This window comes from Clavelina lepadiformis, chromosome 8 (assembly GCF_947623445.1).
Source record: "Clavelina lepadiformis chromosome 8, kaClaLepa1.1, whole genome shotgun sequence".
Lineage (NCBI taxonomy): Eukaryota > Metazoa > Chordata > Ascidiacea > Aplousobranchia > Clavelinidae > Clavelina > Clavelina lepadiformis.
The window spans coordinates 1254249-1279099 of NC_135247.1; the positions used below are offsets into that span (position 1 = coordinate 1254249).

The window sequence follows — 24851 nt, forward strand, 5'->3', positions numbered from 1 at the left end:
GTGTTTCCTTTCCACTTTTTTTCAAAACAATTTACCGCAAGCTATTGGCGCTGTTTATATACATATTGGAAGCCTACTATAGGCTGATCATGACTCAAACCATGTTATGGCACTTTGCATGTTATCACATATTGACATATTGTACCAACTAGGATTCTTTTGCCCGTTCGGTAACCACTGATAGACTAGTTGGGCATCACAATACGATAACCAACTGACAGTTTCTTTAATATAGTTAAATTATTGATTTACAACTGAACACACTTTCAGAGGACGTCGCTAAGACATATTCGGTATGAATGTAAATGCTAGACTGACCATTGAGAGAGGCTCATTTGACGTTGTGGTAACGTTTGACGTAATTAGGAAATAATAGAAACTTGGTTGCGTATAATAAACAAGGCTAAAATGTAGCACAGCGTTTGTTGTCAAACACAAGATGTAAAACACTAATAACATTATAAAATGATCAGATGTGCACAGAAATTTCGTAGGAAAGTCATTAAAGGACTCGTACATTAAAACAATGACTAAAATTCTTTACAGCGAACCAATTTAAAAGAACACAAACGAAGTTCCCCACTCTGAGCTTGTACACCTCGAATAGAATCAGTCGCGCCATGCTCTACACAACAATGCCCGCTGGCCACCCACTAATTGGGAAAGTGACGTAGTAGCTGTGTAGTCAACCGTATCGAAGCGTCAAGCCACAAATTAATCCAAAATCCACAAATACACGCCCAGCTTTTGTCACCGAAAAAATAGAGACCGCAAAATAACATGTAACCTCGTAGGAGATCGTAAGACCACACAAACTTAAGGCCCTAAACAAAGAAAACAGTCTTGTTTTCAACATAAAAAAGCACAAAAAATCGTAACTGCATAAAATAAATTTTCTTTCATTAATCACTGCAGAAGCCTGACGTCATATAATTGAATTACATGCATGCAATTGATTTGTCAAACGACGTAAACCTCACGGTTCAGGGTAATAATAAGATGGTATACAAATGATGATATACGTAAAATGGTATACAAAATAACATCCATGGTCAAACAACAAAGTTGTTTTCAGCTGTTATTTTTCAAAAGCTCGTTTCGTCGCAAATTTTATCAGTGACGAAAGGAAACGTCACAAATGAAATCATTTGGGGACTTTCATGCGTTATTTTCCATCTACATTCCAAGTTTCCAACTATATTACTGCTTTTGTTTGTTTTCTTTAAATGTATTGACTTCTCAGTAACCAGATTAATTACCAAATCTAACAATTTTATATTGTTAAAGGTTTATATTCCATTCTTGAATATAAAGCTTGTGAAGAATTTCTAAAAATTTTATACAATATACAACAAGTTTATAGAACGGTCATGAAGCGAATCAACGGTTAAGTGTTTTGTTAAAATGATTGACAAGATATAGGAAATGATGACGTCTGTACTCAACATTAAGTTGAGAATTCAAGGTCGATCGCTTTTGCAACTGAACCAATCGTTCGCCTCCATTTCATCTGTAGAAAAATAATCAAACAGCATCTGATGAAAACTGACTTGGCTATAGATTGAAATGGAACAATCGTCTAATCGAACTGCATGACAATAGCAGAGCAAAAGTTTGTGACGTCGATTTTGCTGATCACAAGCAAAAATTTTTTATAGCTACATTTCACAAACCTCGACACGTTGAAAAATTAAAGATTTCCAGGGTTTCCACGACGATTTTTACAAAATTACTGAGATAATTAACAGCAGATTCTGATAGTCCAGCAAAGTCATCAAAAGTACATCTCGACTTGACCGAGTCCACAAACCAAACTTTTAGGCCCATAAGCGATCTAAAAACGCGTTTTATTTCACTTTGAAATCCAACATCAAAACCCAATACGCTAAAACTTACGAGCAAATTTCCTTTCGGCTTTGTGCCATTGTGAAGTCATAATAAAAGGTTTTAGACTTTTCTACTAAGTCATCAAGTATTGTTTCGTCACACTGATTAAACTGTCTTCCAATTGTGTGAGGGTAGGATAAGTTTGAATCGGCGTGAAAACAAAAAGTAATAAGTTCCATGTTCGGCGGATGGTCAGATTGCATTGTGACGTCACTAAGAGCCGCGAGAATAGCCTGAATATAAACAACTCACTTAAATTTAATTTCCGGCACACATTTCCAATTGAGAAAGTTATTAATTAGGGTTAGATTTACAGAAATATACGACCATGCAGTTTCATGATTGCTTAGTAAATAGCGCATTTTCTGCTCAATCTTACGTCTGAGTTAAACCAAGACAAATTTAAACTGTCCAGTTTATTTGGTCCCTGTCCGATTTTGCATCGGTAGATTTGGCTTCCAACGCATCGCAGAAGTTCATCCAGCTTGTACCTTTACACAAGGAGGTTGATGTTTGGGTTGTTTCGTCAGATGTAAGCCCGTTAAGTAGCAAAGTTGTTTAAAGCAACTGTTCACCACCATGTGCTCACAAGCACGATACTTTCGCTATTGAAGGTTACGTTGGAATTCTAGACTTCATTCATCATTTATCTGACCTATTTTAAAAACTACCTGCATGTTACAGGACCAAGACAGGGTTGAGGTCGTGAGAAAATATGCTCGCAACTCAACACCCACGTGACCGCCTGACGAATCGTGCAGTGAGGAAGGAAATCCTCGTTAGTTGGCGGCGCTTTAAACATACAGCAAAGCAGCTTTTATGTTAATTATTATTTGCAGTGTTGATCATCTTATAACTTTATACTTGTTATCAGTGTTTCGTTTAAATGCTTTTCATGTTTCCTTGAGCGTGTCGGAATATAAAGGAATTTCAATCGTATATACCAGTTGTTTCGAGCATTCAAAACACTGCAATAGTTTAACGTTGTTCTAAAGCAGTGAATAAATTTTAGGAGGCAAATCCTACCTGGTACACTGACAAGCTGGACAATATAAGCCAGAACACCAAGTTCTACAAACTTTTCTTCTGTGACGTCATTTATGACATCAATCTTGATGATGTAATCATCGATGACTTGTGGTGGTATATGAAGGCGGAACACGTGAGAAAAGTTGACACGGACAGTCGCCGTAATACCGGGAGGACGCACTGTGGAAGCAAATGATTGTTTGAGTTGTATTTTAGCTAAAAATTATATTTAGAAGTATTTTGCAAAACAAACCAAAAGCTTCGATTTGTGAAAGTTGCGTAACAAGTGAATTTTCAAGAATCCGAGCGTAGATTTCTCTTGTTACGTCATTAACGTCGAAAAGATTAAATCGATATTCTGATACAACTTGACTTGGCAAAAAACCGATGTAGACCCGCATATAATCAACTCTAATTATCACGTCAGCGCCTTCTGGTGGACCTGAAAAGATGTCTTTTAGAAAGTCTATTTTTTTGCTTAAGGTTTCTGCTGAAAAATTGTATTCGGTCAAGGACTTTTATGAGAATACGGTCCTGCGTGCAGGATACGACAAGGTATTCTCTTATGCAAATATAACAAGCTTTATTTACCTTCGTTTCCTGCTTCAAATAACCAGAACAAACTCGTCTCTTGCTCTATCACCGAGAATATATCTAGTGTGACGTCATTTATTTCATGAATTCGTATTCGATATCTTTCAATCACGTAACTGCTTAACATGACGCGATAGCTCCATGTGAAGTCGACCCGTATGTTAACTTTAAACCCGCTTTGTGGAACTGAAAATAACAACAATCTAATTTTTTATGAAGAATGGAACGAAAGATGATTTTATGAAAAATGCTTGAAAAATGTGAAAATTTAAACGATTAAAGTAGTTAAAAGTTAGATTTTTAAACTTTATTCAGCTTTAACAGAAACAACAAACAATAAAATGGGTAAAAATAAAATAACATTCTTACTGAACGCATTAATGCTGACTAGTTTAATCAAGTAAGCATGTCGTGAAAGTTCCAGAAATATTCCATGTGTGACGTCAACAACTTCGCTTTCAAACAACCTAAATCTTTCTTTTATGCTTACTGACACCATCATGTGGTAGGTATGTGTGAAGTTGACTCGAATTTTTATGGGAACCAGATCTTTGAGTACTGGAAAAGAATCAACATGTTACAGTTATCGATGCTATAACAACGCAATTTACATCCAATAGTATGTTATGTATAAGTACAATGCAACCAAATCAAAAGACAGGACACTAAGCGAAACTGATGGTTCACCTTTGCTAACATATGTTCCATTTACAGTGTTTCCACATTCAGATTTTCGAATGCAATAATCGCCGTCTCGAATGTATCCAACGTTGCAAACACAATCTTCGACAAATCCTTTCAAAGGGCAACTGTAAAACAATTTGAAACTCTTTCAACTGCTAAGCTCAATAGCACCTGACAATAAATTACCAATAATATTAAGCGACTTGTGGGTTAGTGAGTAAATCAAATAATCAAAGTGGTAGTTTAAAATTTGCAACTCTACTTGGAAGAAGTGAAGGGATTGGCGCAAGTGTCTGAACAAGGTGATGCACATGAAACATAGCGACTTCTGGAGGGACACACAATGTTTTCTCTTCCGCTTTTGAGCCTCCAATCACATAAATCGAGCCCATTGTCGTGGCAAGCAGCTACATAGCTTTCCAGGGCCTTGGAAAGCAAAGCAACTTTGCAATGTATTATCAGAAAATTTCAGTTTCTAAGTATAAGCACATACCTGGGTGAAGATGTCCTGGTCGCCGTCTGTAGCACAAAGATCGGTTAAACAAGTTTGGAAATATGAGTTTGGGTCTACCAAGTGGTGGCATTGAGCAAACAAACCACTTCGATTCACCAAAACCCCACAGAAGTCAGCGGCACCCCTGTTGCGATTTAATCGTTAGCAAAAACCTCGTACTTACATAGAAACAACTTTTTTAGGGCCATGAGCTGACAAGAAATGAGATAAAGGTTACAAGTCACGCCATAATTGTCGCAAAACTTGCCGGTAACGATGTCGCACTCACCATTTCTCTCGATCCCTTTCCGAACAAAGAAACGGTTCAGGTATTGGGTCAGGGCATTCCCCGACTTGGTAGCTTAACGAAAAGTTGTTGACGTCATTAGTAAGTTTTCCAGCAACAGTTTCAAAATCATCCGTTCGATTGTTGTTGTAACTTCCGCAAAAACCTTGAACCTACAAAAACAAAATGGTACAATATAAGCAGTTGCAATGCAATACAGATCGTATCTGATGAATTCGATATATTTAAGTATCATGGAACACAATGTAATCAGCGAAGTTTCACCTCCCCAATGTAAGTACTTGGAATATCAACGGTTAGTCGATTTCGTTGGAAGGACACCCGCACGTCATGTTCTGTCGTCAGCATCAAAAATCGACCTGATGACGTCACCATAAATTGATCGGAATCGTATCCTTGCACAGTGGCCCCATTGATCTTGAAATGAACTGATGGCTTGGAAACAAGCACTATCATGGAAAGTAAAAATGATCTTTGGTAAATCTAACCTCGAAATGATCTTTATCAAGACGAACTGTGTTGTTATATAAGTGTACTGTGACGTAGCTGAGATAGGAGACGCGTGTATTTGATCCTCTATGTTCATTGGTGGCTTCGATGGAGAACCATCTTGTATCCGAGGTACTAAATCGATGTGTCCTGGCCATGTAATACGAACATGATCCCATGAAATCAAACAACCTGCCGTCGAATGTCTTGTAATGTGGGTCCGTCCAGGCTGAGCAAATCCCTCGACCTGAGGAAGAACGCGCATTTTATCGGTAAGTCCAGTTTTGTTCCAGGCTTTTATTCATACCTAGAGGGATGCAAGCTCTTCTTCCTTTATCATCGCGTCCGCATCTTTCACCGCTACCACACAATGCCATCGCACACGTCACAATCCCACCTCGGCAGGTACATTTTGACGTACAGTCGACATCATTGTAAAAGGATTGCTTTGCCTGCGCAATTAAGTGATAATCAAAACAATTGCAATGATGCAATAAAAAAACCGATGCCATCCTGCCTGTTAGAACAATCATGATTATTAGAATAATCATAATCACAATCATACCATATATGGTAAAATATTCCGAATACCAACTTTATAGTATCTTCCATCATGGATACATCCACATTCACTTTCCTTTACACACGTATCGCTAGAGAGCAGATAACCTTCGTCACAATCACATCCTTCCACGCATGACCGATCACACGATGACGTATCATGATACACACACATTGCCGGGCAACGAGACATGCACGGGGAGTAGTGGGAGTGGGGCGGGCAGAATAAAGCTATTAAAGAAACATCTGCTTCAGTTTTTCATATCAAGAGTTTTGCCGCTTATCGATGTTTTGTATTTTGGTATTTAAAACATTTTCTTTGCATTTTATCCGACTTCAGCTAAACTACAGAGTACACTTCATTAAAATTAAAATTAAAATCTAGTTACGTGTGTCAGTTAGCTTTCTCCAGTCGCATATTGTCACGTTCATGTCTTGGCACTCCCTGGCATAAGCGCCAACGTTGTTCTCCAGAGAATCTATGGCATCTTGGAAAGCGCACGCATCAAATAAACAGTCCTGTAACACCATCGAGGGATTTTACAGTGATGTATGTGGAACAAAGCCCCTTAATCAATTGTTACCGCATCGTGATCCACGTTTATCTTATTGCACCTCATAATATTGAACTGGGTCGAGATGTAGGTGACATTGTGAGAAACAGGATCCGTTTAAAACGGAACAAAATCCTCCGAACTTTGCTCTTTCGTTTTCAGAGCAAATATCTTCATCATCGTCGTGTGGTTTAATTGGAAAATTGCAACTGAAATAAAAGAAAATTTATACAGGTCTTTCTCATGTAATTGCTTTACTTATCCACTTACTCTATCTCTGAACTTCGATATTGATTTGCAAACTGTGAAATACTCGCGATTAAATCTCCTGATGTTCTGTTCATAAAATCATCATTTGGATTGCCATTGAAATTACCGCATAACCCTAAACGGAAATCATTCATAATGCAACCGATTACGTCACACTTACAACAACTGAGATGTTTATTTCATTTTCATCTTCTCAAACCTTCAACCTGTCCACTCAAATAACTGGGAATTTCAACTCTCAGATAAGAACTACCGTCATGGGATATTTTTAGGCCGAATGACGTCACCAATACGATCATGCGTCCACTGAATCGAATATTGATGCCACTTTGGTTGTTAACATAAGGAAGGTTGACCACGGTGTCGTTTATCTGAGTATAATTATTAATAACACTTTGTCTATTTCAAATGCAGGTAGGTGCGACATATTGTATGTATCACCTTCATATGCTGAAATATTTCAATAAACTTTGCATTGAGTAGTCGTTGGAAACTTACTTTTAAAATACGACCTTTTGCGAGTTCAACTCGGGAATTTTGATCCAGTGTAAAGAAAACGTTCTTTAAATAGGAGACCCTTGTATTGCTGCCCCTGTATTCGTTCTCGGCCTAAAGTCGAGTCAAAGTGTTAAAATATAAAGAACTTATAGTATTAGTCCTTTATCGTGTGCTTTGAAGCTGTTATCCTGTAAGAGAGTGACGTCATTGACACAAACCTCTAGCAGGAAACTGTTGCCAGCTTGTGACAAAGTTTTGACCAAAGTGTACGAGCAAGGTCCTTGAAAATTAAAATTTTTTCCATCGAAGCTACGATAATGGGGGTCTCCTCTGACGTAACAATGACCTAAATGCATTACAGTTACAACTTAAAAGCAAAATTCAATCGTGATTGGAAGAACAAGTTACGATTACTTCAAAAGACGAAGTAATAACCTCAAACCTCACCAGGCGGTTTTGAAGGCGGTCTTGTGGTCAATGGAGTTGTTGATGTTATATCTCCTGAAAGGTTGAAAAATTAAATCTTCAAATCAACTAGAAACAATCCATAAAACCCAAACTAGGTTATTTGATTATTTACTGAAAGGATAAGTGTACGTTTTACATGAAAACAAACAAAGCATTCTAAGGTTTCAAAAAACCCGTCGGGTATAATAAACGGAATGTTGAATATGGCACTAGCTTCTTATATTATTTTGACCAAACTTTGATATACCAAGATCGTTCAAAATTTCGGTAACAATCCCATTGGAACCAAAACGCATTTCTTAAAAAAAAAAGAAAATAAAAAAAGATAAAAACAACTCACCAACTGCAGTGTAAGTCAATGAGAATCCTGAATAAATTGTATTTCTCGCCAAATGCATGTAAAGTGACATCTCTGAGCTGTTTGAATAATGTCTGCTTGTGTCGTCGGATTTCGGAAAGTTTATGGTGTTTTTAATCATGGAACCAACGTCATAATACTGAAAACAAATTAAAAATGCTTTTTTTTAACGTAAACACAAAGCGAGTTTTGACTACTTTAAATTGATAAATCTATGTCTTTTTATTTGTAAGTTAAGGTCTGAATACTAAACTCGACTTACTTGGAAATATCCACAACATGCTGGGTTTCTACTAATCGTATAAGAACTTGTACTACAACACTTCTGAGTCCCGAAGTTATTGAACCAAAATCGAATTCGAGTTCCCGGTGGTGATCTGAATGTGTACGAGCATTGTAGGTAGGAGGGGTATTCCCAGGGATATCCTGGTTGCTTAATTTGCTTTTCCTTGTTGAGTTCGGCGTCGAAATGTAGAACTCCACAGACGTGAACTAGATACAAGAACTGGATTGGAGAAATGTTAAAACTATTACATAAAACCTATACAAAGTACTTGAGGACAATATTAAATAAAACGACTTTGTCAACTTGATTCATTTTGTAAAAAATTCATTGTTCTTATAGTTTCAACACCTGCTCTATAGGAAAGACGAAATCCTTTCTTCATCACACTCTTCTCTGAAATGAAGTCGATAGCCAGGTTTGTACCACGTGATAGATAATGTGTACCCGTGCTTAGCTGGTAAAGATCCGTTCGAGATTCTCGCGCCTACAAATTATTTTATTGAGCGTAGCAATTGAACTTGGGTTAATAGTCCATTCCTTTTAAATGTATTATGAAGGTCAATGAAATTTTATGAATGAAAAGTAGCGGTCAGCAGACAGTAATAAACTTACTTGAAGTCGAGTGCAGCAAGTTTCGTTATTGACGAAATGAGTTGAGATATTGATGACGTGATTGTATGGAGCCGTGATGGTCCATGTACAAATTTGGTTGGAATGATGATGATTAGGGAATCCTGGGGATGTTATGTTTTTCCAGTGACTTGAAGTGTTTAAAGCTGTTCCACATGTCTCTGCAAGTGATAAGGAAAATTGCATTAGACATTGCCGGTTATAAATTAGTTGTTTCTTAATTTAGAAGAATCTTTTTGTTTTTGGAGTGCTGCAGATAATGGTAGGTTTAAGATAACCAACAGATAAAGTGGATTGAACAAAAATGTCTCACCAACTGCTGTGTAAGTCAATGAAAACCCTGAATAAATTGTATCTCTCGCCAAATGCATGTAAAGTGACATCTCTGAGCTGCTTGAATAATGTCTGCTTGTGTCGTCGGATTTCGGAAAGTTTATGGTGTTTTTAATCATGGAACCAACGTCATAATACTGAAAACAAATTAAAAATGCTTTTTTTTAACGTAAACACAAAGCGAGTTTTGACTACTTTAAATTGATAAATCTATGTCTTTTTATTTGTAAGTTAAGGTCTGAATACTAAACTCGACTTACTTGGAAATATCCACAACATGCTGGGTTTCTACTAATCGTATAAGAACTTGTACTACAACACTTCTGAGTCCCGAAGTTATTGAACCAAAATCGAATTCGAGTTCCCGGTGGTGATCTGAATGTGTACGAGCATTGTAGGTAGGAGGGGTATTCCCAGGGATATCCTGGTTGTTTAATTTGCTTTTCCTTGTTGAGTTCGGCGTCGAAATGTAGAATTCCACAGACGTGAACTAGATACAAGAACTGGATTGGAGAAATGTTAAAACTATTACATAAAACCTATACAAAGTACTTGAGGACAATATTAAATAAAACGACTTTGTCAACTTGATTCATTTTGTAAAAAATTCATTGTTCTTATAGTTTCAACACCTGCTCTATAGGAAAGACGAAATCCTTTCTTCATCACACTCTTCTCTGAAATGAAGTCGATAGCCAGGTTTGTACCACGTGATAGATAATGTGTACCCGTGCTTAGCTGGTAAAGATCCGTTCGAGATTCTCGCGCCTACAAATTATTTTATTGAGCGTAGCAATTGAACTTGGGTTAATAGTCCATTCCTTTTAAATGTATTATGAAGGTCAATGAAATTTTATGAATGAAAAGTAGCGGTCAGCAGACAGTAATAAACTTACTTGAAGTCGAGTGCAGCAAGTTTCGTTATTGACGAAATGAGTTGAGATATTAATGACGTGATTGTATGGAGCCGTGATGGTCCATGTACAAATTTGGTTGGAATGATGATGATTAGGGAATCCTGGGGATGTTATGTTTTTCCAGTGACTTGAAGTGTTTAAAGCTGTTCCACATGTCTCTGCAAGTGATAAGGAAAATTGCATTAGACATTGCCGGTTATAAATTAGTTGTTTCTTAATTTAGAAGAATCTTTTTGTTTTTGGAGTGCTGCAGATAATGGTAGGTTTAAGATAACCAACAGATAAAGTGGATTGAACAAAAATGTCTCACCAACTGCTGTGTAAGTCAATGAAAACCCTGAATAAATTGTATCTCTCGCCAAATGCATGTAAAGTGACATCTCTGAGCTGCTTGAATAATGTCTGCTTGTGTCGTCGGATTTCGGAAAGTTTATGGTGTTTTTAATCATGGAACCAACGTCATAATACTGAAAACAAATTAAAAATGCTTTTTTTTAACGTAAACACAAAGCGAGTTTTGACTACTTTAAATTGATAAATCTATGTCTTTTTATTTGTAAGTTAAGGTCTGAATACTAAACTCGACTTACTTGGAAATATCCACAACATGCTGGGTTTCTACTAATCGTATAAGAACTTGTACTACAACACTTCTGAGTCCCAAAGTTATTGAACCAAAATCGAATTCGAGTTCCCGGTGGTGATCTGAATGTGTACGAGCATTGTAGGTAGGAGGGGTATTCCCAGGGATATCCTGGTTGTTTAATTTGCTTTTCCTTGTTGAGTTCGGCGTCGAAATGTAGAATTCCACAGACGTGAACTAGATACAAGAACTGGATTGGAGAAATGTTGAAACTATTACATAAAACCTATACAAAGTACTTGAGGACAATATTAAATAAAACGACTTTGTCAACTTGATTCATTTTGTAAACAATTCATTGTTCTTATAGTTTCAACACCTGCTCTATAGGAAAGACGAAATCCTTTCTTCATCACACTCTTCTCTGAAATGAAGTCGATAGCCAGGTTTGTACCACGTGATAGATAATGTGTACCCGTGCTTAGCTGGTAAAGATCCGTTCGAGATTCTCGCGCCTACAAATTATTTTATTGAGCGTAGCAACTGAACTTGGGTTAATAGTCCATTCCTTTTAAATGTATTATGAAGGTCAATGAAATTTTATGAATGAAAAGTAGCGGTCAGCAGACAGTAATAAACTTACTTGAAGTCGAGTGCAGCAAGTTTCGTTATTGACGAAATGAGTTGAGATATTGATGACGTTATTGTATGGAGCCGTGATGGTCCATGTACAAATTTGGTTGGAATGATGATGATTAGGGAATCCTGGGGATGTTATGTTTTTCCAGTGACTTGAAGTGTTTAAAGCTGTTCCACATTCCTCTGCAAGAGATAAGGAAAATTGCATTAAACATTGCCGGTTACAAATTAGTTGTTTCTTAATTTAGAAGAATCTTTTTGTTTTTGGAGTGCTGCAGATAATGGTAGGTTTAAGATAACCAACAGATAAAGTGGATTGAACAAAAATGTCTCACCAACTGCTGTGTAAGTCAATGAAAACCCTGAATAAATTGTATCTCTCGCCAAATGCATGTAAAGTGACATCTCTGAGCTGCTTGAATAATGTCTGCTTGTGTCGTCGGATTTCGGAAAGTTTATGGTGTTTTTAATCATGGAACCAACGTCATAATACTGAAAACAAATTAAAAATGCTTTTTTTAACGTAAACACAAAGCGAGTTTTGACTACTTTAAATTGATAAATCTATGTCTTTTTATTTGTAAGTTAAGGTCTGAATACTAAACTCGACTTACTTGGAAATATCCACAACATGCTGGGTTTCTACTAATCGTATAAGAACTTGTACTACAACACTTCTGAGTCCCGAAGTTATTGAACCAAAATCGAATTCGAGTTCCCGGTGGTGATCTGAATGTGTACGAGCATTGTAGGTAGGAGGGGTATTCCCAGGGATATCCTGGTTGCTTAATTTGCTTTTCCTTGTTGAGTTCGGCGTCGAAATGTAGAACTCCACAGACGTGAACTAGATACAAGAACTGGATTGGAGAAATGTTAAAACTATTACGTAAAACCTATACAAAGTACTTGAGGACAATATTAAATAAAACGACTTTGTCAACTTGATTCATTTTGTAAAAAATTCATTGTTCTTATAGTTTCAACACCTGCTCTATAGGAAAGACGAAATCCTTTCTTCATTACACTCTTCTCTGAAATGAAGTCGATAGCCAGGTTTGTACCACGTGATAGATAATGTGTACCCGTGCTTAGCTGGTAAAGATCCGTTCGAGATTCTCGCGCCTACAAATTATTTTATTGAGCGTAGCAATTGAACTTGGGTTAATAGTCCATTCCTTTTAAATGTAATATGAACGTCAATGAAATTTTATGAATGAAAAGTAGCGGTCAGCAGACAGTAATAAACTTACTTGAAGTCGAGTGCAGCAAGTTTCGTTATTGACGAAATGAGTTGATATATTGATGACGTGATTGTATGGAGCCGTGATGGTCCATGTACAAATTTGGTTGGAATGATGATGATTAGGGAATCCTGGGGATGTTATGTTTTTCCAGTGACTTGAAGTGTTTAAAGCTGTTCCACATGTCTCTGCAAGTGATAAGGAAAATTGCATTAGACATTGCCGGTTATAAATTAGTTGTTTCTTAATTTAGAAGAATCTTTTTGTTTTTGGAGTGCTGCAGATAATGGTAGGTTTAAGATAACCAACAGATAAAGTGGATTGAACAAAAATGTCTCACCAACTGCTGTGTAAGTCAATGAAAACCCTGAATAAATTGTATCTCTCGCCAAATGCATGTAAAGTGACATCTCTGAGCTGCTTGAATAATGTCTGCTTGTGTCGTCGGATTTCGGAAAGTTTATGGTGTTTTTAATCATGGAACCAACGTCATAATACTGAAAACAAATTAAAAATGCTTTTTTTTAACGTAAACACAAAGCGAGTTTTGACTACTTTAAATTGATAAATCTATGTCTTTTTATTTGTAAGTTAAGGTCTGAATACTAAACTCGACTTACTTGGAAATATCCACAACATGCTGGGTTTCTACTAATCGTATAAGAACTTGTACTACAACACTTCTGAGTCCCGAAGTTATTGAACCAAAATCGAATTCGAGTTCCCGGTGGTGATCTGAATGTGTACGAGCATTGTAGGTAGGAGGGGTATTCCCAGGGATATCCTGGTTGTTTAATTTGCTTTTCCTTGTTGAGTTCGGCGTCGAAATGTAGAATTCCACAGACGTGAACTAGATACAAGAACTGGATTGGAGAAATGTTAAAACTATTACATAAAACCTATACAAAGTACTTGAGGACAATATTAAATAAAACGACTTTGTCAACTTGATTCATTTTGTAAAAAATTCATTGTTCTTATAGTTTCAACACCTGCTCTATAGGAAAGACGAAATCCTTTCTTCATCACACTCTTCTCTGAAATGAAGTCGATAGCCAGGTTTGTACCACGTGATAGATAATGTGTACCCGTGCTTAGCTGGTAAAGATCCGTTCGAGATTCTCGCGCCTACAAATTATTTTATTGAGCGTAGCAACTGAACTTGGGTTAATAGTCCATTCCTTTTAAATGTATTATGAACGTCAATGAAATTTTATGAATGAAAAGTAGCGGTCAGCAGACAGTAATAAACTTACTTGAAGTCGAGTGCAGCAAGTTTCGTTATTGACGAAATGAGTTGAGATATTGATGACGTGATTGTATGGAGCCGTGATGGTCCATGTACAAATTTGGTTGGAATGATGATGATTAGGGAATCCTGGGGATGTTATGTTTTTCCAGTGACTTGAAGTGTTTAAAGCTGTTCCACATTCCTCTGCAAGAGATAAGGAAAATTGCATTAAACATTGCCGGTTACAAATTAGTTGTTTCTTAATTTAGAAGAATCTTTTTGTTTTTGGAGTGCTGCAGATAATGGTAGGTTTAAGATAACCAACAGATAAAGTGGATTGAACAAAAATGTCTCACCAACTGCTGTGTAAGTCAATGAAAACCCTGAATAAATTGTATCTCTCGCCAAATGCATGTAAAGTGACATCTCTGAGCTGCTTGAATAATGTCTGCTTGTGTCGTCGGATTTCGGAAAGTTTATGGTGTTTTTAATCATGGAACCAACGTCATAATACTGAAAACAAATTAAAAATGCTTTTTTTAACGTAAACACAAAGCGAGTTTTGACTACTTTAAATTGATAAATCTATGTCTTTTTATTTGTAAGTTAAGGTCTGAATACTAAACTCGACTTACTTGGAAATATCCACAACATGCTGGGTTTCAACTAATCGTATAAGAACTTGTACTACAACACTTCTGAGTCCCGAAGTTATTGAACCAAAATCGAATTCGAGTTCCCGGTGGTGATCTGAATGTGTACGAGCATTGTAGGTAGGAGGGGTATTCCCAGGGATATCCTGGTTGCTTAATTTGCTTTTCCTTGTTGAGTTCGGCGTCGAAATGTAGAACTCCACAGACGTGAACTAGATACAAGAACTGGATTGGAGAAATGTTAAAACTATTACGTAAAACCTATACAAAGTACTTGAGGACAATATTAAATAAAACGACTTTGTCAACTTGATTCATTTTGTAAAAAATTCATTGTTCTTATAGTTTCAACACCTGCTCTATAGGAAAGACGAAATCCTTTCTTCATCACACTCTTCTCTGAAATGAAGTCGATAGCCAGGTTTGTACCACGTGATAGATAATGTGTTCCCGTGCTTAGCTGGTAAAGATCCGTTCGAGATTCTCGCGCCTACAAATTATTTTATTGAGCGTAGCAATTGAACTTGGGTTAATAGTCCATTCCTTTTAAACGTATTATGAACGTCAATGAAATTTTATGAATGAAAAGTAGCGGTCAGCAGACAGTAATAAAGTTACTTGAAGTCGAGTGCAGCAAGTTTCGTTATTGACGAAATGAGTTGAGATATTGATGACATGATTGTATGGAGCCGTGATGGTCCATGTACAAATTTGGTTGGAATGATGATGATTAGGGAATCCTGGGGATGTTATGTTTTTCCAGTGACTTGAAGTGTTTAAAGCTGTTCCACATGTCTCTGCAAGTGATAAGGAAAATTGCATTAAACATTGCCGGTTACAAATTAGTTGTTTCTTAATTTAGAAGAATCTTTTTGTTTTTGGAGTGCTGCAGATAATGGTAGGTTTAAGATAACCAACAGATAAAGTGGATTGAACAAAAATGTCTCACCAACTGCTGTGTAAGTCAATGAAAACCCTGAATAAATTGTATCTCTCGCCAAATGCATGTAAAGTGACATCTCTGAGCTGCTTGAATAATGTCTGCTTGTGTCGTCGGATTTCGGAAAGTTTATGGTGTTTTTAATCATGGAACCAACGTCATAATACTGAAAACAAATTAAAAATGCTTTTTTTTAACGTAAACACAAAGCGAGTTTTGACTACTTTAAATTGATAAATCTATGTCTTTTTATTTGTAAGTTAAGGTCTGAATACTAAACTCGACTTACTTGGAAATATCCACAACATGCTGGGTTTCTACTAATCGTATAAGAACTTGTACTACAACACTTCTGAGTCCCGAAGTTATTGAACCAAAATCGAATTCGAGTTCCCGGTGGTGATCTGAATGTGTACGAGCATTGTAGGTAGGAGGGGTATTCCCAGGGATATCCTGGTTGTTTAATTTGCTTTTCCTTGTTGAGTTCGGCGTCGAAATGTAGAATTCCACAGACGTGAACTAGATACAAGAACTGGATTGGAGAAATGTTAAAACTATTACATAAAACCTATACAAAGTACTTGAGGACAATATTAAATAAAACGACTTTGTCAACTTGATTCATTTTGTAAAAAATTCATTGTTGTTATAGTTTCAACACCTGCTCTATAGGAAAGACGAAATCCTTTCTTCATCACACTCTTCTCTGAAATGAAGTCGATAGCCAGGTTTGTACCACGTGATAGATAATGTGTATCCGTGCTTAGCTGGTAAAGATCCGTTCGAGATTCTCGCGCCTACAAATTATTTTATTGAGCGTAGCAATTGAACTTGGGTTAATAGTCCATTCCTTTTAAATGTAATATGAACGTCAATGAAATTTTATGAATGAAAAGTAGCGGTCAGCAGACAGTAATAAACTTACTTGAAGTCGAGTGCAGCAAGTTTCGTTATTGACGAAATGAGTTGAGATATTGATGACGTGATTGTATGGAGCCGTGATGGTCCATGTACAAATTTGGTTGGAATGATGATGATTAGGGAATCCTGGGGATGTTATGTTTTTCCAGTGACTTGAAGTGTTTAAAGCTGTTCCACATTCCTCTGCAAGAGATAAGGAAAATTGCATTAAACATTGCCGGTTACAAATTAGTTGTTTCTTAATTTAGAAGAATCTTTTTGTTTTTGGAGTGCTGCAGATAATGGTAGGTTTAAGATAACCAACAGATAAAGTGGATTGAACAAAAATGTCTCACCAACTGCTGTGTAAGTCAATGAAAACCCTGAATAAATTGTATCTCTCGCCAAATGCATGTAAAGTGACATCTCTGAGCTGCTTGAATAATGTCTGCTTGTGTCGTCGGATTTCGGAAAGTTTATGGTGTTTTTAATCATGGAACCAACGTCATAATACTGAAAACAAATTAAAAATGCTTTTTTTTAACGTAAACACAAAGCGAGTTTTGACTACTTTAAATTGATAAATCTATGTCTTTTTATTTGTAAGTTAAGGTCTGAATACTAAACTCGACTTACTTGGAAATATCCACAACATGCTGGGTTTCTACTAATCGTATAAGAACTTGTACTACAACACTTCTGAGTCCCGAAGTTATTGAACCAAAATCGAATTCGAGTTCCCGGTGGTGATCTGAATGTGTACGAGCATTGTAGGTAGGAGGGGTATTCCCAGGGATATCCTGGTTGTTTAATTTGCTTTTCCTTGTTGAGTTCGGCGTCGAAATGTAGAATTCCACAGACGTGAACTAGATACAAGAACTGGATTGGAGAAATGTTAAAACTATTACATAAAACCTATACAAAGTACTTGAGGACAATATTAAATAAAACGACTTTGTCAACTTGATTCATTTTGTAAACAATTCATTGTTCTTATAGTTTCAACACCTGCTCTATAGGAAAGACGAAATCCTTTCTTCATCACACTCTTCTCTGAAATGAAGTCGATAGCCAGGTTTGTACCACGTGATAGATAATGTGTACCCGTGCTTAGCTGGTAAAGATCCGTTCGAGATTCCCGCGCCTACAAATTATTTTATTGAGCGTAGCAACTGAACTTGGGTTAATAGTCCATTCCTTTTAAATGTATTATGAACGTCAATGAAATTTTATGAATGAAAAGTAGCGGTCAGCAGACAGTAATAAACTTACTTGAAGTCGAGTGCAGCAAGTTTCGTTATTGACGAAATGAGTTGAGATATTGATGACGTGATTGTATGGAGCCGTGATGGTCCATGTACAAATTTGGTTGGAATGATGATGATTAGGGAATCCTGGGGATGTTATGTTTTTCCAGTGACTTGAAGTGTTTAAAGCTGTTCCACATTCCTCTGCAAGAGATAAGGAAAATTGCATTAAACATTGCCGGTTACAAATTAGTTGTTTCTTAATTTAGAAGAATCTTTTTGTTTTTGGAGTGCTGCAGATAATGGTAGGTTTAAGATAACCAACAGATAAAGTGGATTGAACAAAAATGTCTCACCAACTGCTGTGTAAGTCAATGAAAACCCTGAATAAATTGTATCTCTCGCCAAATGCATGTAAAGTGACATCTCTGAGCTGCTTGAATAATGTCTGCTTGTTTCGTCGGATTTCGGAAAGTTTATGGTGTTTTTAATCATGGAACCAACGTCATAATACTGAAAACAAATTAAAAATGCTTTTTTTTAACGTAAACACAAAGCGAGTTTTGACTACTTTAAATTGATAAATCTATGTCTTTTTATTTGTAAGTTAAGGTCTGAATACTAAACTCGACTTACTTGGAAATATCCACAACATGCTGGGTTTCTACTAATCGTATAAGAACTTGTACTACAACACTTCTGAGTCCCGAAGTTATTGAACCAAAATCGAATTCGAGTTCCCGGTGGTGATCTGAATGTGTACGAGCATTGTAGGTAGGAGGGGTATTCCCAGGGATATCCTGGTTGTTTAATTTGCTTTTCCTTGTTGAGTTCGGCGTCGAAATGTAGAATTCCACAGACGTGAACTAGATACAAGAACTGGATTGGAGAAATGTTAAAACTATTACATAAAACCTATACAAAGTACTTGAGGACAATATTAAATAAAACGACTTTGTCAACTTGATTCATTTTGTAAAAAATTCATTGTTCTTATAGTTTCAACACCTGCTCTATAGGAAAGACGAAATCCTTTCTTCATCACACTCTTCTCTGAAATGAAGTCGATAGCCAGGTTTGTACCACGTGATAGATAATGTGTATCCGTGCTTAGCTGGTAAAGATCCGTTCGAGATTCTCGCGCCTACAAATTATTTTATTGAGCGTAGCAATTGAACTTGGGTTAATAGTCCATTCCTTTTAAATGTATTATGAAGGTCAATGAAATTTTATGAATGAAAAGTAGCGGTCAGCAGACAGTAATAAACTTACTTGAAGTCGAGTGCAGCAAGTTTCGTTATTGACGAAATGAGTTGAGATATTGATGACGTGATTGTATGGAGCCGTGATGGTCCATGTACAAATTTGGTTGGAATGATGATGATTAGGGAATCCTGGGGATGTTATGTTTTTCCAGTGACTTGAAGTGTTTAAAGCTGTTCCACATTCCTCTGCAAGAGATAAGGAAAATTGCATTAAACATTGCCGGTTACAAATTAGTTGTTTCTTAATTTAGAAGAATCTTTTTGTTTTTGGAGTGCTGCAGATAATGGTAGGTTTAAGATAACCAACAGATAAAGTGGATTGAACAAAAATGTCTCACCAACTGCTGTGTAAGTCAATGAAAACCCTGAATAAATTGTATCTCTCGCCAAATGCATGTAAAGTGACATCTCTGAACTGCTTGAATAATGTCTGCTTGTGTCGTCGGATTTCGGAAAGTTTATGGTGTTTTTAATCATGGAACCAACGTCATAATACTGAAAACAAATTAAAAATGCTTTTTTTTAACGTAAACACAAAGCGAGTTTTGACTACTTTAAATTGATAAATCTATGTCTTTTTATTTGTAAGTTAAGGTCTGAATACTAAACTCGACTTACTTGGAAATATCCACAACATGCTGGGTTTCTACTAATCGTATAAGAACTTGTACTACAACACTTCTGAGTCCCGAAGTTATTGAACCAAAATCGAATTCGAGTTCCCGGTGGTGATCTGAACGTGTACGAGCATTGTAGGTAGGAGGGGTATTCCCAGGGATATCCTGGTTGTTTAATTTGCTTTTCCTTGTTGAGTTCGGCGTCGAAATGTAGAACTCCACAGACGTGAACTAGATACAAGAACTGGATTGGAGAAATGTTAAAACTATTACATAAAACCTATACAAAGTACTTGAGGACAATATTAAATAAAACGACTTTGTCAACTTGATTCATTTTGTAAAAAATTCATTGTTCTTATAGTTTCAACACCTGCTCTATAGGAAAGACGAAATCCTTTCTTCATCACACTCTTCTCTGAAATGAAGTCGATAGCCAGGTTTGTACCACGTGATAGATAATGTGTACCCGTGCTTAGCTGGTAAAGATCCGTTCGAGATTCTCGCGCCTACAAATTATTTTATTGAGCGTAGCAATTGAACTTGGGTTAATAGTCCATTCCTTTTAAATGTATTATGAACGTCAATGAAATTTTATGAATGAAAAGTAGCGGTCAGCAGACAGTAATAAACTTACTTGAAGTCGAGTGCAGCAAGTTTCGTTATTGACGAAATGAGTTGAGATATTGATGACGTGATTGTATGGAGCCGTGATGGTCCATGTACAAATTTGGTTGGAATGATGATGATTAGGGAATCCTGGGGATGTTATGTTTTTCCAGTGACTTGAAGTGTTTAAAGCTGTTCCACATGTCTCTGCAAGTGATAAGGAAAATTGCATTAGACATTGCCGGTTATAAATTAGTTGTTTCTTAATTTAGAAGAATCTTTTTGTTTTTGGAGTGCTGCAGATAATGGTAGGTTTAAGATAACCAACAGATAAAGTGGATTGAACAAAAATGTCTCACCAACTGCTGTGTAAGTCAATGAGAATCCTGAATAAATTGTATTTCTCGCCAAATGCAAGTAAAGTGACATCTCTGAGCTGCTTGAATAATGTCTGCTTGTGTCGTCGGATTTCGGAAAGTTTATGGTGTTTTTAATTATGGAACCAACGTCATAATACTGAAAACAAATTAAAAATGCTTTTTTTAACGTAAACACAAAGCGAGTTTTGACTACTTTAAATTGATAAATCTATGTCTTTTTATTTGTAAGTTAAGGTCTGCATTCTATACTCGACTTACTTGGAAATATCCGCAACATGCTGGGTTTCTAATAATCGTGTAAGAACTTGTACTACAACACTTCTGAGTCCCGAAGTTATTGAACCAAAATCGAATTCGAGTTCCCGGTGATGATCTGAATATGTACGAGCATTGCAGGTAATTGCCGTAATCTTCAGGATAACCTGGTTGTTGAATTTGCTTTTCCTTGTTGAGTTCGGCGTCGAAATCCAATGTTCCACATTCATCAGCTTAATAATATATGTACCGTGGTTATTAGTGATTCCTCACGGAAATATTTTTGAAACTCCGTGTTTCCCGTTTGATTTGCTGAAAGTAACATATCTTCATTCGTGAAGTTTCTTGTGTTCTGCTGTATAGGCCTATTTCATAATTTGTAGTTTTCCAGCTTTTCTGTTCATTGTTGTTTTAGAACAAACTCAACTTACTTGAGTGGCAATAGCTGATGAACAGAGTGAATACGACGCTCAAAATAATAATGAGATTGCCAGCATTACGCTGCATGTTCGCCTCAGACAACAAATAATTCGCCTAAATTCCTAAAACTTGCTGTTTCTGGGTTTTGATTTTATTTCTGCTTATTTATTTCTATCCTTCACGCTTATCGCGCTCCTTATTGTCTATCCTTTGAACCTTAACCGAAGCTTTTATTAGACAGAAGGCTTAAAGTTTTCTCCAATTTTATTATTATAAAACAAACAACAAACCTTGAAAGTCGCTTCCTGTTTGAAATGATCGCACAAATCGTGTTTCCTTTCCATTTTTTTTCAAAACCATTTAAGGCAAGCAATTGGTGTTGTTTATATGCAGCAAGTTTATATCGGAAGCCTAAAATTGACTGATCATGTCTCAAGTCATTTATACCACAACTTTATTACTTTGAATATTGCTGTCAACTCTGATGATCGAATAAATTAACAATTGTCAACTTAAGCTTCGCTTTCAACTATAATTGGCTTCTTCTTGAGATAATTACTCTGCAACCAACTTTAGCAATGAGACCTTCCACGTTGCTAAAGTTGGCCATTGGCCAAAGACGCTGATAAAAACGTTTAAAGCGAAAAGCCGATTGAAAAGCAAGCTAACCTTAAATCAAAAAGAGGTCAATAATTAAGCGTAATTTTAATGCTAATGATGACATAGGTGGCGGTAGTCCAACGCCACAATCTTAAAACTATGTGCATGACGTTGTTGTTTAAATGAAGTGTAACAATTGATATGGTTAACGCGTACTTAAGTGACTAACACGAGTACCTTGAGACAGAGAAGCCTGACCTAATTTTTAGTCGGTGTTATTAAATCGGTAAAGGGGATGGTAGGCTCAGTATAATTGGTGTTTGGCGCTATGGCCTATTCTGGTACCATTAACTTCCGTAAACAGTAAAATACGAATGCTTTAGTGTCACATATACCTCCTACCATTTGTGACATTTCTATGGTGGCTATAACTGCCAAGTGCAGTTTATCGACCACTTGAGGAGTCGTATTCTATCCGAGAGGCTTATAGCTACCGTACCACTGCTATATCATATACCTGAGTTAAACGCCAGCTTTCAAGGATGTTGATTTTACATCGCAAAGAATGGTATTCAGCGTAATAGCAAGGTTGTCATAGCCTAAACTTTCGACAATAACTACTTAACCTCTGTACATGTTACATGCACACACGTGCACACGCAAAGTAAAAAGTAGTAGAAGTAATAGTAGTTAAAGAAGAATCTGTAGAAAAAAAATGTTATGATCCTTCTGATTTAAAGTCGATCTTTGTAACATTTTGCAAGTATGGAGAAAGTGACAACAGGATGTCACCATAATATCGTTATTACCTTAACAGTAATTTTACGGTTCGTAGAAGCTTGAAAATACCATTTTGTGATCATTCCTTTGATTGGGTACAAAGACTTATTAAAAGCTTTTGTTTGTTGTAGCGTCATCAAGTCAACAAATTGCTGCATAAGAACTTCAAAGCAAATATTTAAACACTGATTATATTTCCCGGTAAGTAGGTCTCGCAAAGCGTTGTTAAAGATAGGTGGTTAGTTTTGGAGAATCAGGGCCAATAATGACAATTAATTAGCAAAAAGTATGCAAAAAGTTGATTTTAGCTTTTTAAAGTTTTATTGGAAATTTTATTGATATACTTTTCATCGCAACATATTTTCCGGTAAAATAGTGACAGCCAAATATTTAGTAACGAACACTGCGTCGTTAAAGTACGGCTCGCTCGACAGCTAGTAAAGATGTATTGAAAATGAGGGGCAAATTCCAAAAACATGTTGGTCTTAAATCAAGGAATAATTGCCAGTCAGTATATACTGGAAAAAAGTATCTTTAAGAATATGTAGCGCAGTTTTAGCTTTCTTGATGACGGAAATGGTGACCATTGATAACTGAGGTTTGAATTCGGTATGGTAATGTAGTGGTAAGCTAGCTAACGGGTTTCGGGTGGAATACGTCTCCATAGGTAGGTGATTAGTAGCAGTTAATGTTTATTTTCAGCATAGGAATGTAACAGATGACGGTACATGTAGCCTACTGGTTTTCAAGCACTCTTCTTTTTACAGCAGTTACCGGTACCGAACTAGGCTGGCGACAACAGCCAAAACTAAGCTTGGTGAACTACATAGCCTAACATCTCCACTCACAGTACAATCACACAAAAGGCATAAGATATCTCAGACTTATTTAACCGAAAATGTTTCTGTTATACATTCAAGTACGCTTTCATATGCCTAGTTCTTGTCGGCATTACGAAACATTCTATTTCTACTTGAGTCATCCAAATTGCTTTTATATTGTGACGTAATAAGTGCCTGCATCCCCGTCACAAGCGATATAATTTTCGATCTAGGTCTGACATCCATTGTAAATCACGCATTGAAAAGAACCAACTACTTCGATAGTAAAAACACGCTGAGCCATTAATATACCCAACAATGCTTTGAATGTTTTCTTAACTTTTTCACGTAACTATAAACTTAAAATACCTTACATAAAACTTTAAAACTTTTCTGCACCCGACTTCATTTGTTCTACAAAGGCAGTGGTTTAATTTTCCTTTTTATTATTTCTTTTATTTCATCACTTTAATTATTTACATCGTGCTCATAAAGAAACAGTGCGTTAAGGAATTCACGACTTCAATGGAACAATTTTATGTTACGATGCTTTAAAATCTGAAAGGTCGCAAGCAGCGATGGGATTCAGCAGGTTCGCACCGGTTCGTGACCTCCACAAACCAGTTTCGTCCGTTACAGTTGATCCATACTTAAGGTATCGATGTGTTGATTACTGAGTGTAATCTTACAATCCTTTTCCTTGCTTGTAAAACACACAGATGGTACAAGTATGCAACAGTCAAGCTTTTTTGATTAGTAGAAGTGGCCCATGTTGGAATACAGCCAAACCATATCAATGAGTTAGATCTGTGATAATTAGGGCAAGTTTTTGTTGCACTAAAAACGTGAGAAAGTTGCACTTAATTTTAACAAAAGTTGCAGTAAAAAGTTGCATTTATGCACAAGTTTTTAAAGGCATTAGGGTATGAGATACTCCAAAGGATTCGTTGTATAACCCAACAGTTTAAGATTTGCAGGGTGTCTGCTTGTTCCGTTTCTTTCTTCGCTATTCAATCGATCATGCATACATTTTTATATTCTTTACGTTTGAAACCTACATGACAGCATTTCGCTGTCAGCTCCTGTAGAGCTGTCAAATTTGGTACTTTCCCATTTCACAGACGGCCTGGCGAGACCGCCGAAAATAACATTTTTTGCCGGTACGCAGCAAGAAGATAACGCAATGCGGAAATAATTTTCCGCAAAAAGCCAAATAGCAAAGCGTTAACCCACCACTCCCCTCCCTCCAAAACAAGTCAAATACCCCACCCCAAACCCCTAGGTCTGCAACTAACTAAGCAATCTCAACAAA

The 24851-nt window shown here is 36.6% G+C and overlaps 2 protein-coding genes across 2 annotated transcripts; both read right to left on the minus strand.

Annotated features, from left to right (window-relative positions):
• Positions 1–207: 207 nt before the first annotated feature.
• On the minus strand, positions 208–10203 carry LOC143468302 (uncharacterized). Its single transcript, XM_076965429.1, has 31 exons — positions 10074–10203; positions 9702–9931; positions 9422–9578; positions 9091–9269; positions 8827–8962; positions 8455–8684; positions 8175–8331; positions 7814–7867; positions 7585–7712; positions 7367–7477; positions 7068–7239; positions 6869–6983; positions 6660–6807; positions 6434–6563; positions 6079–6275; positions 5791–5935; positions 5483–5730; positions 5259–5411; positions 4977–5146; positions 4688–4832; positions 4457–4620; positions 4198–4319; positions 3880–4068; positions 3508–3696; positions 3170–3358; positions 2914–3096; positions 2559–2679; positions 2267–2378; positions 1897–2120; positions 1674–1834; positions 208–1510 (listed from the first exon to the last, which is right to left on the minus strand). Exons 1-31 carry the CDS (start codon positions 10105–10107, stop codon positions 1461–1463), a joined length of 4743 nt encoding a protein of 1580 aa, XP_076821544.1. The 5' UTR covers positions 10108–10203; the 3' UTR covers positions 208–1460.
• On the minus strand, positions 10107–21621 carry LOC143468601 (cubilin-like). The gene is made up of 37 exons (XM_076965931.1): positions 21350–21621; positions 20922–21151; positions 20643–20799; positions 20312–20490; positions 20048–20183; positions 19676–19905; positions 19396–19552; positions 19065–19243; positions 18801–18936; positions 18429–18658; positions 18149–18305; positions 17818–17996; positions 17554–17689; positions 17182–17411; positions 16902–17058; positions 16571–16749; positions 16307–16442; positions 15935–16164; positions 15655–15811; positions 15324–15502; positions 15060–15195; positions 14688–14707; positions 14409–14565; positions 14078–14256; positions 13814–13949; positions 13442–13671; positions 13162–13318; positions 12831–13009; positions 12567–12702; positions 12195–12424; positions 11916–12072; positions 11585–11763; positions 11321–11456; positions 10949–11178; positions 10669–10825; positions 10338–10516; positions 10107–10118 (listed from the first exon to the last, which is right to left on the minus strand). The coding sequence occupies exons 1-37, from the start codon at positions 21423–21425 to the stop codon at positions 10107–10109; spliced, it is 6060 nt and encodes a 2019-aa protein (XP_076822046.1). The 5' UTR covers positions 21426–21621.
• Positions 21622–24851: the final 3230 nt, after the last annotated feature.

Excerpts from the sequence above, each read along its gene's own strand:
- LOC143468302 (XM_076965429.1), bottom strand. The coding sequence starts at position 10,107 with ATGAAGAAAGGATTTCGTCTTTCCTATAGAGCAG. Across the intron at positions 5,147-5,258 it reads CAAGTACTTACATTGGGGAG|GTTCAAGGTTTTTGCGGAAG; the intron begins GTGAAACTTCGC and ends TTGTTTTTGTAG. Across the intron at positions 2,680-2,913 it reads CCAGCTTGTCAGTGTACCAG|CGCCGCCAACTAACGAGGAT; the intron begins GTAGGATTTGCC and ends GTATGTTTAAAG.
- LOC143468601 (XM_076965931.1), bottom strand. The coding sequence starts at position 21,425 with ATGCAGCGTAATGCTGGCAATCTCATTATTATTTTGAGCGTCGTATTC. Across the intron at positions 12,425-12,566 it reads TCGTCTTTCCTATAGAGCAG|TTCACGTCTGTGGAGTTCTA; the intron begins GTGTTGAAACTA and ends TCTTGTATCTAG. Across the intron at positions 12,073-12,194 it reads CATGTTGTGGATATTTCCAA|TATTATGACGTTGGTTCCAT; the intron begins GTAAGTCGAGTT and ends ATTTGTTTTCAG.